This window comes from Coffea arabica, chromosome 10c (genome assembly GCF_036785885.1).
Source record: "Coffea arabica cultivar ET-39 chromosome 10c, Coffea Arabica ET-39 HiFi, whole genome shotgun sequence".
Taxonomy (NCBI): domain Eukaryota; kingdom Viridiplantae; phylum Streptophyta; class Magnoliopsida; order Gentianales; family Rubiaceae; genus Coffea; species Coffea arabica.
Genome location: NC_092329.1, coordinates 3969534 through 3984042, shown reverse-complemented (window position 1 = coordinate 3984042; position 14509 = coordinate 3969534). Strand labels below are relative to the sequence as shown.

Below are 14509 nucleotides of genomic sequence, written 5' to 3'. Positions count from 1 at the left end.
CAGTTTTATCACACTCATCACCATTTGCCCTTTTTTTTTTTTTTTTAATCTTCTCCTGCGCGATACGCTGCTCGCAAGTCACACCCCATAACCGAAACCCAGTCCCGAATCCTGACCGTTCACCTTTCATACTTTTCCACATATCTCGCAGCCAAAACTCCAGTCAACAGTCAACATAAACCCATCCAAACATCCAAGTGCCCAGGCAAACAGACCTTTCTCTTTCTGAGCTTTTCTGAACGAACCCTTCCATCATTTTTCTTGTCCAAATTATTGTGTACATATCAGTAAGTAAGGTAAGAATTATAAATACACAGCCCAACGCACGCATAAACACACAATCACACACACACACAGACGGGAAACAGAGAGAGATTCGTCTGAACTTTGGGTCGGGGGAAAAGCATAGACAGTGAGGAGGGGGAAGCGTATTCCTCGTGAGCCCTGCAGGCCCTGCAACGCAATATAATTATACGCTACTACTACTACTACGATAGAGTATATAGCCTAGTACTCCCAATTCATTCTCCTTTCACCCCTTCCTTTGCCTCTTCCTTCCCCCCCAGCACTAGCAGCCCCATCTGCCGTCTGGGGTCCCCCACCTTTTTTTGCATATAAAGGCCATAACCACAGGGAAAGCAACTGTTTTCTGCGTGTTTTTCTGTGTGTGTGTGTGTGCGAGAAAGACAGAGAGGAGGCAGGCGGAAAGCAAGAAAGATGATGTGGGAAGCTGGAGGATCAACTGCATCATCATCAGCGGCCGGTGGCAGCGGTGGTGGTGGAGGTGGAGGAGGAGTAGGTGGAGGAAGTGGTGGCCTGGTTAATGGGAGGAGGAAGCCTTCATGGAGGGAGAGGGAGAATAATAGGAGGAGGGAAAGGAGGAGAAGAGCTATTGCAGCTAAGATTTATGCTGGGCTGAGAGCTCAGGGAGATTATAATCTCCCGAAGCACTGTGATAACAATGAAGTCTTGAAGGCTCTCTGTGCTGAAGCTGGTTGGATTGTCGAGTCTGATGGCACCACTTATAGAAAGGTCCGCTTTTTACGTTTCTTGATTTTGTTTCCTATGTATGGAGGTTGATCTTTATTTGGATCTTCCTGGTTCCCATAATTAATTTTTTTTTTCTTCTTGATCTGCATTTGATAGTCTGTTTAGATCTGTAGTTTTGCGAGATGGGATTTGCCTTACTTGGATCTCAGGTTGCTATTTCATGCTCTTTTGGTTACAGCCGGCAGCTACTGTATCTGGTTCTTTTGATCTGCTAATGGCAGAATTTTGATCTTTCTTTTCTCACAAGGGCTTGTGCGGGTTCTGGGATGTCTCTGAGTTTGTGATGCTGCAATTTTCCTTTTTTTTTTTTGAACTTTATAGTAATTAATACCAAGCTGGAATTTCTTCCTGTTGGTTCATCCAAATTTCTCGCAATTAATATCTATTTTCAAGAATTAACTTCAATCAAGAATTTGTTGACAATTGCTGTACATAGATATTGGGGAAAAGACATACTACCATGCTTTTCAAGTTTCTACCATGCTTTTGTACCCTTTTTTTTTTTTTTGTACCTGCTTTCCGAAATGTGATTCTCAGTTGTCACCTACTTAATTGCACGAGTCTTTTCTCTTCAATTTTTTTTTGAATTTCGAAGCTCAAGTACCAGTCAATCGATCGGGAGTCACTTGTTTCTTTCTTTGTATTAGCATGCCAAGAAATGTCACCAATAATGCTCTCTATCTTATGTAATTAGTTTTGTTTGATAGCTAAATTTTGATGGGGACCTTGGATTTATATGTTTCAGGGATGCAGGCCACCTCCAATCGAGATTGGAAGCACTTCAGCAAACATCACACCAAGCTCTTCCAGGAATCCCAGTCCACCTTCTTCCTATTTTGCGAGTCCAATTCCTTCTTATCAACCGAGCCCCTTGTCCTCTTCCTGCCCTAGTCCAACCCGTCAGGAGCCCAACATGGCATCTCATCCATTTGCATTTCTCAGGAACTCCATTCCTTCATCTCTGCCTCCACTCCGAATATCGAATAGCGCCCCTGTGACTCCACCTCTTTCCTCCCCAACTAGACTTCCTAAGCAAATTTTTAATCTAGAGGCCCTTGCCAAAGAGTCCATGAATGCCTTGAACATCCCTTTCTTTGCTGCCTCTGCGCCAGCAAGTCCAACAAGAGGCCAACGATTTACTCCGGCCACTATACCTGAATGCGATGAGTCTGACTCATCCACAATTGATTCAGGCCAATGGATGAATTTCCAAACATATGCACCTAATATGGTGCCAACTTCACCAACCTTTAATCTGATGAAACCCATGGCTCAACCAGTTTCTCCCATGGATGTTGTCTCAGGAAAGGGTAAAGGTATAGAGTTTGACTTTGAGAAGCTACCAGTTAAGGCGTGGGAAGGGGAGAGGATTCATGAAGTTGGGTTGGATGATTTGGAGCTCACACTAGGAAGCGGAAATGCTGGCATTTGAGTGATCTATCGCATGATTCCATGGATGACATCTTTGAATGGCAATCCGGAAATGCATTCGAGCAGAGCCTCCCTTCGTGGTTGGAGGATCCTTTCATTTTACTTGGCTCAAACTTTGATGCTGCTCAAGTGTAGAGATATGTGATCAATTTGGTTATTAGGATGGGATTGATTTTCAGTTCATTTTCTTTTGTTCTTTTTCCCTTCTATTGTTAGTTCTTGCAGACCCCTCCATAATTTGTTTGGGCGTCTCCAAAGCATTACATGTAGATAATTCTCTGTTATCTATCCGTTACAATCAAGAATTATTTTCTTCGATGTAGGCTATAGTGGGAAGGGTTTCACAAATTTGGAACTGTTTTGAGGATTTGTCTTCAATTGATGCATAACGTTACTACATGTTTTGTATGTTTCCTTGGCATTTCATGCTATATATTGGATTTGCATTTGTATACATGCATGTATTGGATGATGATTAGGGATTGCTTGCTCTCATCCATTTCCCACTCTGTTTTTCAAGAGAAGATTTTGATAGAAACTCCATTAACACACTTTTTGGAGCGTCCAGTTTCTTCCATGACATGTAAATGAGGTTCAATGTCGTTGCATAATTGGTATGAGCTTTAAAGTTTGATGCTTTTTTGACCAATCTTCAACAGAATTATTTGATGTCTCTGGGCCATGCATGGGGGGAGCTGTCCTTTTTTTATCCATTATGGTATGGTATGGCTTGACATCCCATGTTCATGCACACGTAGAAGCAGGATTACAAAAAAAAACAAGAGGTGGGGCGTGATACGGGCAGTTTTGAGGCTGGCTGGTAGCTTGTCGAAGCCCATCATTTAATGTCATCATATTCTATCAACCTCTGGCCTCATGCATAATTCCAACTTAACAGGCACTTTCATTTTACCCCTAACGCGGCCTCTGGCACATGTATTGCTTGTTGAAGTATCCACCCATGGTCAACAAAATCTCAACCCGAAATAATCACTCCAAAGAAAACAAGACACCTCTCTGCTAGTGCTAGTGCTAGTGAGCAGAGCCACTGGAGTACAAACCATGATGACAGAGATTTAACACAGCAGATGCTAATTTGCTGGGGTATGAAATCAATCTTGTCACCTCACAGTTCACAGACATGAAAGCAGGATGAAAGCACAACAACAGTAAAGAACTGAACTTTACATGAAAATGATTAGTCCGAATATGAACAATCACTAATCACATCAGTAACAAACGTACAAGCTCAAGGACCTTCCTCCCAGAATCAAAAGTCTCCTGGATCATAATTGTAGTAGCACTAGTTTCATTTCTTGTTAGGGAACTACCAATGAATTAGTCCGCGTCCTAAAATATGAACCTTCAGGTGGTCATTACTTGTTTGATGCGCATGTGGTCTCCAAAGCAACCAGCATCACACGTCTGTCTCTTTTGGCTTCGGCATCCAAATCCTTGTTGAAGTTACTGTTACATTCATTGTATCTAAAGCATGATACGAGGTGGTCATTAACCATCCCCGCCACTTGCATGAATGAATATACGACAGTAGGCCCCACGCACCGGAAGCCCCTTTGCATCAAATCCCTGCTTATCAGTTCTGATTTTGGTGTTTTTGCAGGAACTTGACGTGCATATCGGAAGCCATTTCCTATTGGTTTGTGGCTTACAAATCGCCAACAGTAGTCGCTGAAGGAACCAAACTCCTGCTGGATCTGCAAAAGGAGAAAATCATGGAAATCTAACCAAAAATTTCCTGAGCTATTCAATCAATTATATAGTCTCAAGTAGAAAACCATATTCATGTTAGTCTCCTTAATGCCCTGCCTCCCTTTCTTTCCCGATGTAGCTCCTCCTCAAGTGAGCATACCATCACAATGTTAGTTTTGGGAAGAGGTATCAAATTCAGTCGTGAAGAATAAGGGCTTCAACTTTGCTGAGTCAGTGCACTTAACCATGAAACTTGGTTCTGATTAAGGGACTTGAAAAGATTGAATTGAAAGTAATTACCTTGAGCACTAGCTTAGCATTTTCCACAATTGCACGAAGCTTTTGTTCAGATAGTAATGAATTGCCATTTGTACTCAATGCCAGTAACTTCTTCTCATCTATACTAGCAACAGATAATAGGTCAAAGTTGTTGAATATCGTCCTGTATAAGTGAGATCCACCAACTAATCACCATTAGTATTGTACATTAGTTATATAAACGGAGTACATTTATGCTGGAGAGAAGAAAGAATGTGATGCTATGTTGAAGATTGTGTATACCTGAATATATCTCTCTTGCTAAGAATTGTTGGCCAGGTAAGTTCAGCCAATGCCTGTGATAAAACAAGCAGTTCAAACAGCTTTGTTTCATCCTTTACTGGAACTCCCCACTCTTCATCATGGAAAGAAGCATAAATTGTCTCTGCAAAATGTCAAGATTTTCTCAGCTGTAATTCTCCAAAAACTATCAACGCTGGTCTTTTGTTGCTGCAGAAGATGACCTTTTTCAACAAACAAATATATCGCTGCTACATCTGTAGGGAGGTAGGGGTGAAGCATAATATTTCACTATCCACTATCCTATGGTGGTTGCAATAATGGATAAAAAAATCCTGTACTTTATCCATCTAAGGTGGTTCTAAAATACACCAAAAAAGGAGCAGTTCAAAATTTAATTAAATGAAATCATAAATGATTTCCCAAAAGAACGAACAAGATGAAGATGATTCCGGGGGAAAAAGTGTGGTGCTACATTATGTTATTCTTTTGAAGTTTGAATGAAATAAATGGCTTATTTTAAGCAAAGTAATTCTATACATTCCAGAAGAAACAGATACACCAAATGAAGACTTCCTAGACTCATTTGTTTCGACCACATCTGCCTGCTTTTACGACTGAGACAATTATTTCCTTTCCCTTGATTCATTTTCTATTGCCGTAAGCGTACATTTTGATTGCAACGAATTATCATTCCACTTTGCTATCATGTGAACAAAAGGGTTCCAGATTTCAGCTATCAGTAAATCGTAGTCATATCTCCCCGGCCATATGAATTTTCACAGAAGTTCAGTGCTGCCCGTGTAGCCTGTTAAATTATCTGCGTATGATCGGTAAACTTGTAGTAAGTGACAAAATGTGACCACAATTGACAGAGATACTTGTATTACGCGATCAATTCAAAGAGCATCATCAAAAACTGATTTAAGGCCTCTAATTTATGGACAGGTGTATGATTATAAGATATGTCCTAACGCCTAAATCATCAGACAAGCAATTTGGAGGGAATTTGTTGGTCACAATGGAAATTATATTAGGTGAACTTCTTTAAGATGAACTCATGGAACATTAAACAAACAATAGCAACAATTTCACAGTGAAAAGTTACCAGAATTTGGCGTGATCCAATCGCAACGCTTAACTAGACCCGGAGCCACTCGAGTCACTGCCAAAGTCTCACCCCCATGGGGCACGACTTTAGCAGCTATAACACCACTAGAGTTCTTCACTTTCCTCTTTGAACTCACGCTTTTCATTACCGACCCATTGCATGAAGATGTCTCCGAATAGCTGTCACCCACCCTGTTTTTCAATACAGCTGCTTTCGGGCTCTCTGACACCAATTTCTTAGCATCAACAGCGGCAGTATTATTATTATTATTATTAGTAGAATGCTTCTTCTTCAATCCCTCCTTCTTTCCCTTCTCTTCTTCAAGAACTCGCACCCGGTTGCCTCCAGGACCCAAAATTTTCCGGGTTTCTGAAGCGGGTTTTTCAGGTGAGTGCAGCTCGGCAGCCACTGACATGGTTTTTCAGACACTTGAGCCTTTAAGGATTAGGTGATAATGTAGGCGCTGAAATTGAGCTATTGGGGTTAGGGAGCTAATTAGAGAAGACTTTGAGGGGTAGGGTAGAACTGGGAGGAATGCAGGTACAGAGGGATGAAATGTGTGAAACTTAAGCTGGTTGGCTCCGTGGGGAAGATAGCAGAGACGCAGCAGTGGCGGAAACACCAGCGTCAAAACGAACGGGTTTGGAGGTTTTTAAAATGTTGGGGCCTCGGGGTTCAGGGATGGTGACCGGTTACTGCAGGTGAGGGCGTTGGTGTATCAGTTAAGATTACCATTTTGGGTATCCGTGAGGGAGTGGAATTTTATGGGGAAAATACGCCACTGTTTTAAAATTCAAATCAGCTAAAGTTTTTCTTTTCTTCTTCTTCTGTTTTTTTTTTTTTTTGGTCCATCTATTCAAGAATTTCCACATTTTCTACTTACTTATCAAATAAAAAAACGATGACAAAAATTTTCTCACCCTCATCAATGTGGTGATGAAGTAAATGAAATAATCTTCACTCCAAGCTAGTCTTATTGAATTGTACATGAGCATGCAAAAATAATTAGAACATATATTTCATATTCTGGGTGTTCATTGGTCAATAATTGAAAATTTAGATTTTTTCTTACCAGTCTAACATTCGGTTGTTGTCCAAATTTTTATTTAGTAATTTAAATATTAATCATTAAATTTTGCCCAAAAGACTAATGATTCAATAAATATTCAAATTCTTTCAACTAAAACAACTTCCACCCTCATCTATAAATGTACCATTGAAAGCGTTTTAATTTCAAAAGCCGAAAAATGAAACCAAAAGGTTTGTAGTTCAAGGCTTAAAAGGCTAAAGCCAAGCACAAAACTAGCTAAAATCAATAAAATGACACATTATTTTTTGTTTTTGCAAAATTCGTTCAATTTATCTTATAAACATTAAAACACAAATTGTTTTACCCAATAATAGACTTTGGATATAAATTAATTTACCAATTTAATTTATGGCAATTAGGCCGATTTTTTGGTTTTTTTCCAAAATATTCCATATTATATGAAAGCAAAGAAATTTCAGCATTAGGTTAAAAGCAAGAATGAAACTAGTTACCATTTATGAGCATGGACTTGGGATAAAAGTGAATTTGCATGAAATTTTGACATAATAAACTTCTAAATTTTAATTAGTCAATGTTTCCTTAATAATTATATGTACAAATTAGAATGTATCAAACCAAGTTATGTGTCATTTTGAACTAAAAAACAAAAAAAAAGAAAGAGAAAGAATACATAATCCTTAGTAGTACTAAAAAAATATGATGAGAGCATGAAGCATGGTAATAGATAAGCACGTGATCCCATCTCATAACATTTTTCCTTTTTCGAAAAACCATCTCATAACACTTGACAGGCTTGCAAAAAAAAATGTATTAATTAGTAAATTAAGCAACAATTGGAAAAAATAGGAAGGGTAAATGCGACAGTTAGGAATGAAAATGGAAGGAACATACCGGTTAGTGGCCGTTGTCGGCTTAGGCTGGGCGTCAAAATCAGTTGGTTAGTCGGTTTTAGGGAATGTTTGCTTGTGAAGTTCCTTACCGTTACGAAAAGGTATCCCAAGCCCACTACACCCAACAAACAAAAACACCCTACCAAAAAAAGAAAGAAAAAAGATAACACCCGACAGTGGGTTTCTTGCGGGTCCCTCCTTGCATTGCTTTCGGGCCGATTTAACTATTAACTCTCGTCTCGTGCTTAGTCTAATTAAGTGTGTGTGAGTTTATTTCAGTTTCTGAAAAAACAAACCATCATCTGGTAAGGGTATGCACCGGGGGTTGGGTCACCATCCCACATCGGTTGATCGTGGGGTCTTTACTCTGGGTATAAGGACTATAGGAGCACCGTCTTGTCACCAATTGGTTGGATATGTGTTTCTTGTGGATTCCTCCTTGTATTGCTTTCGGGCTGATTTAACTGTTAACTCTCGTGCTTAGTCTAATTAAGTGTGTGTAAGTTTATTTCAGTTTCGAAAAAAAAAAAAGACAGTGCCCGAGCAACGGCTACATGACGTCGTCCAGCAACGGAAACACTTGAGCTGGGCTCCTTCTCATGGACCTCCCTCCGTAGTCCAGCCTTCTCGTGGGCTGCATGACAAGACCCGTAGGCCACGAAACAATTCACCAGTGTACCACTATCCTTGTTAGTATGTGAGACCCAACTTAATGGTTGCGGTTACGCAAATGAGCGTGAAAATGTGAGATCTCCTATTCGAACCTCAAAAACCTCTCATTATCCTTTACCCTCGCAAAAGTACGTGTCTCCCTTATGCCTTATAGCTAGTTTGTGAGTTGACTATAGAAAAGAAAAGAAGAGAAATGTTAAGTTACAAGAGAAAAGAATATAAGAGATTTTAATATTATTTGGGAGTTTATGAAAGAAAAAAAATCATTTTGGATACATTGATTAATAAATATTTCATTCAATAGCTTTTCAAAAATAAAATGGATAATTTAAAAAAAATTTGCAATTTTTTCGTAGCTTTCTGCCCGATTTGGGTTGGAAAATTTTTTTTAACTATAGCGGATCTTTCCCTTCTTCCAAATCAGTCGGATTCTCTTCCTTTTATTTAACTAGGACTCTCAAACGTGAGAAAGGTACTCTTCTTTTCTTTTCTACTCAAATCTCATCTTCCAAACTTGGCATTAAAGACGGGAAAAAAAAATCAACAACCAATCTCGGCTCCATATAAATTAGGGTTTTTTGATGTATTTTTGAAATACTACACTTTAATATTGTATATGAAAAACTTCCATTGTAATTGTTTCTTGAGATATTTTTAAAATTTAAAATTTATTAAAATATTTTTAAAAAATAAAAAAAATTCACCACTCACCACTACCCACCATGCCTCCCCTCCTCCCCCTCCACCTCTACCTCCACCGCAATCACTACTATCGCTACCGCCCCTCCTCCTTCTTTCTTCTCTCTCTTCATCTGCCACTTCTTTCCCTTTCTTTCTCCTCAGAGTTGCGATCAGAGAGGGGGAAGAAAGGGGAGGGAAGGTGAGGGGAAGGGGAGAAATGAGGGGAAGTAGAGAGCAGAGGAGAGGAATGGTGGTGGCAGTAGCAATGATGTCGGTGGAGAAGGAGGCAGGAAGGAGTAGTCAGTGGGAGATGGAAAGGTCATATGATTTTTTTAAAATACTTTTATAAGTCGTATTTAATATGTGTGTTTTTAGAGTTTGTTATAATAAACTCCACGAGTAAAAACAGTTTGTGAAAAAAAACAAGGGTAATCCAATTGGAGCCCTCTATTGCTTGCACAGCTTTCGGGCTTTTTGATGAATTGCCTTAAATTCACGACCATCACAGTCAACAAGTAATTGTTATGGAGACAACTGGATTATGATAGAATAAGTTATATAAATACATCGTTGTTGATAAAAAAAAAAAAAGAGTAATTGTTATGGAGACAACTAATGGATTTAGTGGCGGCAAGAGTCGATGACAAGCAAGAATGGTCTATTTAACTGTCAACAATAAATGGGAGGACACAAGCTTAGCTGGGCCGTTTGCCGTATTGTTGTCCTGCTGTTGATGGGAATATCAAATATGCTGATTTCATACTCCCACCAGATGTGGTTAGAATGAGTGCACGAGCGCAAAATTGCATTTGTCTGTGTTGTAAACAGTACTAAATGGTACTACCACAAAACCGAGAATGCCGAATAACCACAAAATGAAACTACCAAAGAACTAATAAGGCAACTAGTAATTAATTAGGGATGTTTTTAGCTTGGTTTATTTTACTAACTTTGCCTCTCTTAAACCTTATGCTTTCTTAACATACTTTTCTGATGCCGTGCGAGCAATAATTGGCAATGGGAACGATGTGCCATTGACTTTTATCTTCAATCGTGATAGTGAACAAATTTTGTAGTTTGCAAATGATTTTTCAATCGTCTCTTCTTCATCAAACTATTCAAATATAGTCATTTATTCATCATCAAAATCACCAACATATAATTTTTCAAATGCAAAAAGCTCATAATTTTCTTGCTTCTCAAAAAAATAGAAAACCAAATAACTCTGAAATCCCACCATCATGAGCATAAAATTGTTCTTCTTTCGTTCGCATGATTTTTCAAGTACTCCAGTGAGATCCACATCAATTAGATCAATACTTCCACCACCACTGAGAGAGTTTGACGAATCAAATACTTTAACAACAATTTTTTCTTCTTCTCTTACAAAATCAAACTTTTATTATTCCTTTACCAGATAAGAACTTTATCAACATTATTGGAACCTGACATTTTCGTATGTCCGTCTATTGGACTGACGACTGACGTCTACAAGTCTACAACCAGCTTCCAGGACTTCTTGAATGAGCGGGTTGAGAAGACAACATGTAATAAAGAAACGGAAATCCTTTTAACAAAGAGATTATAGACAACAGAGAGGCACATATGTGTCGATATATTTTTGCGAGGCTGTCCTGATAAACACCCAACGCCACTGTTCTTTCCCAGCCATGCGATCATGAGATAAGGCAAAAAAATTTGGACAACCTAATTAACAAATTTGGATATGGTCCAGATATATATATATATATATAATTTCTTCTGTTTCTTGTGGTATCAAATCAAATCATGGAGTAGCCTAAAAGTTATATCATCCCCAAAAACATTATGCTATTCATATTTTATTCCTTAAAACTATTGCTGCCATCCATGGACCATGCAGTTGGGGCAATTGTTTCCTCCACCAGATTATTGAGTCGAAGAGGCCCGGCAGGACTTGAATCACGATCATGCAGTTCAATCACGTGGTGAATAATTGTTGCCACCCCCAGATTAGTGAGTTGAAGAGGCCCGGCAGGACTTGGATCTCATAAATCACCTCTAGTACTTTTTCGTGAAATGACGTCACCTTCTCATAAAAAAATAAATTTTTTTTGTGGCTAATAAGTTTTAATCAGATGCATTGGTATAATATTCGGGACAATTTCTGTATGACACAAAATTTTAACTATTCAAGTTGAGTTGCTATTGTCAAACCATGCAAAGTATTTTCTATGGAATATGGGGCCACACCAAAGAAATTGAACTCTAATTGTCAATGAGAATCGAGGATTCTTGTTGAGGCTCCTTAATTCCACGGTAATATCGCCGCCCAGTTGGAAAGTTAAATCTTGAATAGGTGTTCAGAACGACGTCGGATAATTGTATGCACTTGACGTTAGGGCTGCAAACGAGTCGAGTCGAGTCGAGTTTTGACCTAATCGAATCGAGACTTAACTTAATTTTATTGAACTTTAATTCGAGCTCAAACTCAAGCTAGACGAGCTGACATTTAAAACTCAAGCTCGAGCTCAACTTGATTTTAGTCGAACTCGAGTTTGAACTCGAAAAAAACAAAAAATAAATAAAATAACATTTTTTTCTTAATAAATAATAAAATATTAAAAATATATATGTAATTTTACTATTAAAATAAAATATATATATACTTAAAAAAAATACATATATACTTAAAATAATATATATATATATATATATATACTCGACTCGCGAGCTAATGAGCTTAATATTTTGATCTCGAGTTCGAGCTCGATTTCGAATCGATCCAACTCGAGCTCGATTAATAACTCTGCTCGCGAGCGACTCGATTCGTTTGCAGCCTTACTTGTCACGCATTCTTAGTACTTTTTTGGATTTCTTTTTTTTTTTTGTCTTTTTGGAAATCTTTAAGTATTTTATGTAAAAAGCCAACGCTGCGTGATGTAAGAAAATAATTGAAAATGTGTTGCGAGGAATATTCATCAAGAAAATCCAAAAAAACTTTTCCACCAAAAATGCAATTTAAACAAGGCTAATTGTAGATCATCCCTCAATTAGTCTAGTTCTCAACTAATTAATGTAAAAGAACAAGTAGGTAAATGTCCACCTGCCCATAAGCCAAAAAGTAAGCACGGTCAGCTTCCCCAAATTCCTGCTGATATCTATCACTTTCTTAAGTAATAATAAAAATTCCAAATTATGATGCACGGCAAAGAAAAATCAACTACATTCATCTCATCTCCTGGAGAGAGGATTGGTTGAATGGTTTGAAAGAAGAGACAGCTTAAATAAAAGGTTTTGACTTCAAACCTTATCACCTTACACTAAAAAACTACATTCATCCCAGGAGTGAAGAGCCTGGAATTTCGAGTATTGCGACCTCCATAAATAGAGACATTAAGTTTCCGCTCTCCAATCAACCAACCATCTGAACATCATCAAGTTTTTTGTCTTTTTGCCTCGTCTTAGCCTTCATCTTCCCATCTCCAATCAAACCTCAGTTCACCTGATCACAAGCTTGTAATAACTATGGTGGTCTCCAAGGAAGTCAAACCACACATAGCCTTGCTCCCCAGCCCAGGAATGGGACATATTACCCCACTCTTCGAGTTTGCTAAACGCCTGGTGACAAACCACGGCATTCTAGTTAGCTTCCTCGTCATCACCGCCGATGCCTCGGCGGCCCAGACCCAACTTTTCCAGTCTCCCGATATTCCCGCCGGCATCTGCATTGTCAACATTCCTCCGGTTGACATGTCAAACGTTATCAACGAGAACACCTTAGTCCTCTCCCGCGTATGCCTCACCGTCCAAGAATCCTTGAAACTTCTTAGGTCCATTTTGGTTGAGGTAAAACCAAAGGTTCTCATTGTCGACCTCTTTACTAGCCAAGCTATTGAGGTAGCCAGAGAGCTCTCTATTTCAGTGTATTCATTTTACACTGCATCAGCAGGTTTGCTAGCATTTTCACTGTACCTTCCCACCCTTGACCGTGAAGTCGAAGGCGAGTACGTGGACCTTCTAGAGCCCATCAAGGTCCCTGGTACTCGGCCAGAACGGATTGAGGACCTCCTGGACCAGGTAAGGAACCGCAAGATTGATGAATATAAATGGTTTTTGTTTCACATGAGCAGGTTGGCTCTTGTTGATGGTATTCTGGAGAATAGCTGGGAGGATCTTGAACCTTTATCCCTCAAAGCAGTGAGAGAACACGAGTATTACAAAACCGTACAAGCTCCACCGGTTTATCCAATCGGCCCGTTGATCAAACCAGATGAATTCATCACGGATAAAGATGCCAGAATTTTTACATGGCTCGATAACCAACCCCCGGATTCTGTTTTGTTCGTGGCCTTTGGTAGCGGTGGAACGCTAACAAGTGAACAACTGACTGAGCTAGCGTGGGGCCTGGAGATGAGTGAGCAAAGGTTCATTCTTGTGGCGCGTAATCCTTCAGATGCTAGCGCTTCTGCAGCATTTTTCAACGTGGGAGGTGACCAAAACGACCCTTCAACCTACTTGCCTGAAGGATTTGCGGAGAGGACACAGGGCGTGGGGCTTATTGTGCACTCTTGGGTTCCGCAAGCTGCGATTCTTGGACATTCATCTAGTGGAGCATTTTTGTCGCACTGCGGTTGGAACTCGTCTTTGGAGAGTTTGTCTCATGGGGTGCCTATTCTTGCTTGGCCCCTTTACGCAGAGCAGAGAATGAATGCAACCCTTCTTGAGGAAGGGGTGGGCGTTGCCGTGAAGCCGGTGGTGCAGCCGGGGAAGAAGGTGGTTGGAAGAGAGGAGATTGAGAGAGTGGTGAGGTTGATAATGGAAGGTGAAGAAGGTAAGGTGATGAGGCGTAGAGCCGAACAGCTGAAAGAAAGTGCAGACACGGCATTGAGTTGTGGGGGTTCATCCTATAATTCAGTCTGCCAAGTTGCCGATATCTGGAAGTCCTTGGTTTAGTAGGTTTTATTGTTCTTTGCAGGTTTCGGGAAGCAAACAGATTAGTGATAAGTACTACTTGAACCTTTTTAATGACAAATAATTACTTCTATGTAGTCTAAGTTTTACTTCTATGGTAATAGTAGTCTAAGTTTTACTTCTATATCTAGTACTTTGGGTGTTTTGTGTTTTAATTTGATTGCTTTTCTATGTATCATATTAGAACAAAGCTTTGCTTTAGACGTTTCTCAGTTAAGATTTCGAATTGGTTTCATCCTAAGTATCGTAGCATTTATGTATGGAGGAGAATTAAAGCATTCGTAGATGAGATTGATTGCAGGACCGGTGCATGGTTTCCACAATCAAGTATGCATGATTGGATACGCATTTTGGAGTTTGGAAGTGCTGGCGCACGTTATGAAGCTGCTTTTCTCAAGCTTC

At 39.5% G+C, this 14509-nt stretch overlaps 3 protein-coding genes across 3 annotated transcripts; 2 read left to right on the top strand and 1 right to left on the bottom strand.

The window, feature by feature from the left end:
* Positions 1-71: 71 nt before the first annotated feature.
* Positions 72-2880, top strand: LOC113714629 (protein BRASSINAZOLE-RESISTANT 1-like). Its single transcript, XM_027238573.1, has 2 exons — positions 72-1032; positions 1796-2880. The coding sequence occupies exons 1-2, from the start codon at positions 718-720 to the stop codon at positions 2480-2482; spliced, it is 1002 nt and encodes a 333-aa protein (XP_027094374.1). The 5' UTR covers positions 72-717; the 3' UTR covers positions 2483-2880.
* Positions 2881-3443: 563 nt separating this feature from the next.
* LOC113713792 (uncharacterized) lies at positions 3444-6470 on the bottom strand. Its single transcript, XM_027237583.2, has 4 exons — positions 5858-6470; positions 4753-4894; positions 4492-4633; positions 3444-4196 (listed from the first exon to the last, which is right to left on the bottom strand). The coding sequence occupies exons 1-4, from the start codon at positions 6273-6275 to the stop codon at positions 3858-3860; spliced, it is 1041 nt and encodes a 346-aa protein (XP_027093384.1). The 5' UTR covers positions 6276-6470; the 3' UTR covers positions 3444-3857.
* Positions 6471-12462: 5992 nt separating this feature from the next.
* Positions 12463-14348, top strand: LOC113713318 (anthocyanidin 3-O-glucosyltransferase 5-like). Its single transcript, XM_027237018.2, has one exon. It carries the CDS (start codon positions 12662-12664, stop codon positions 14087-14089), a length of 1428 nt encoding a protein of 475 aa, XP_027092819.1. The 5' UTR covers positions 12463-12661; the 3' UTR covers positions 14090-14348.
* The last annotated feature ends 161 nt before the right edge of the window (positions 14349-14509 follow it).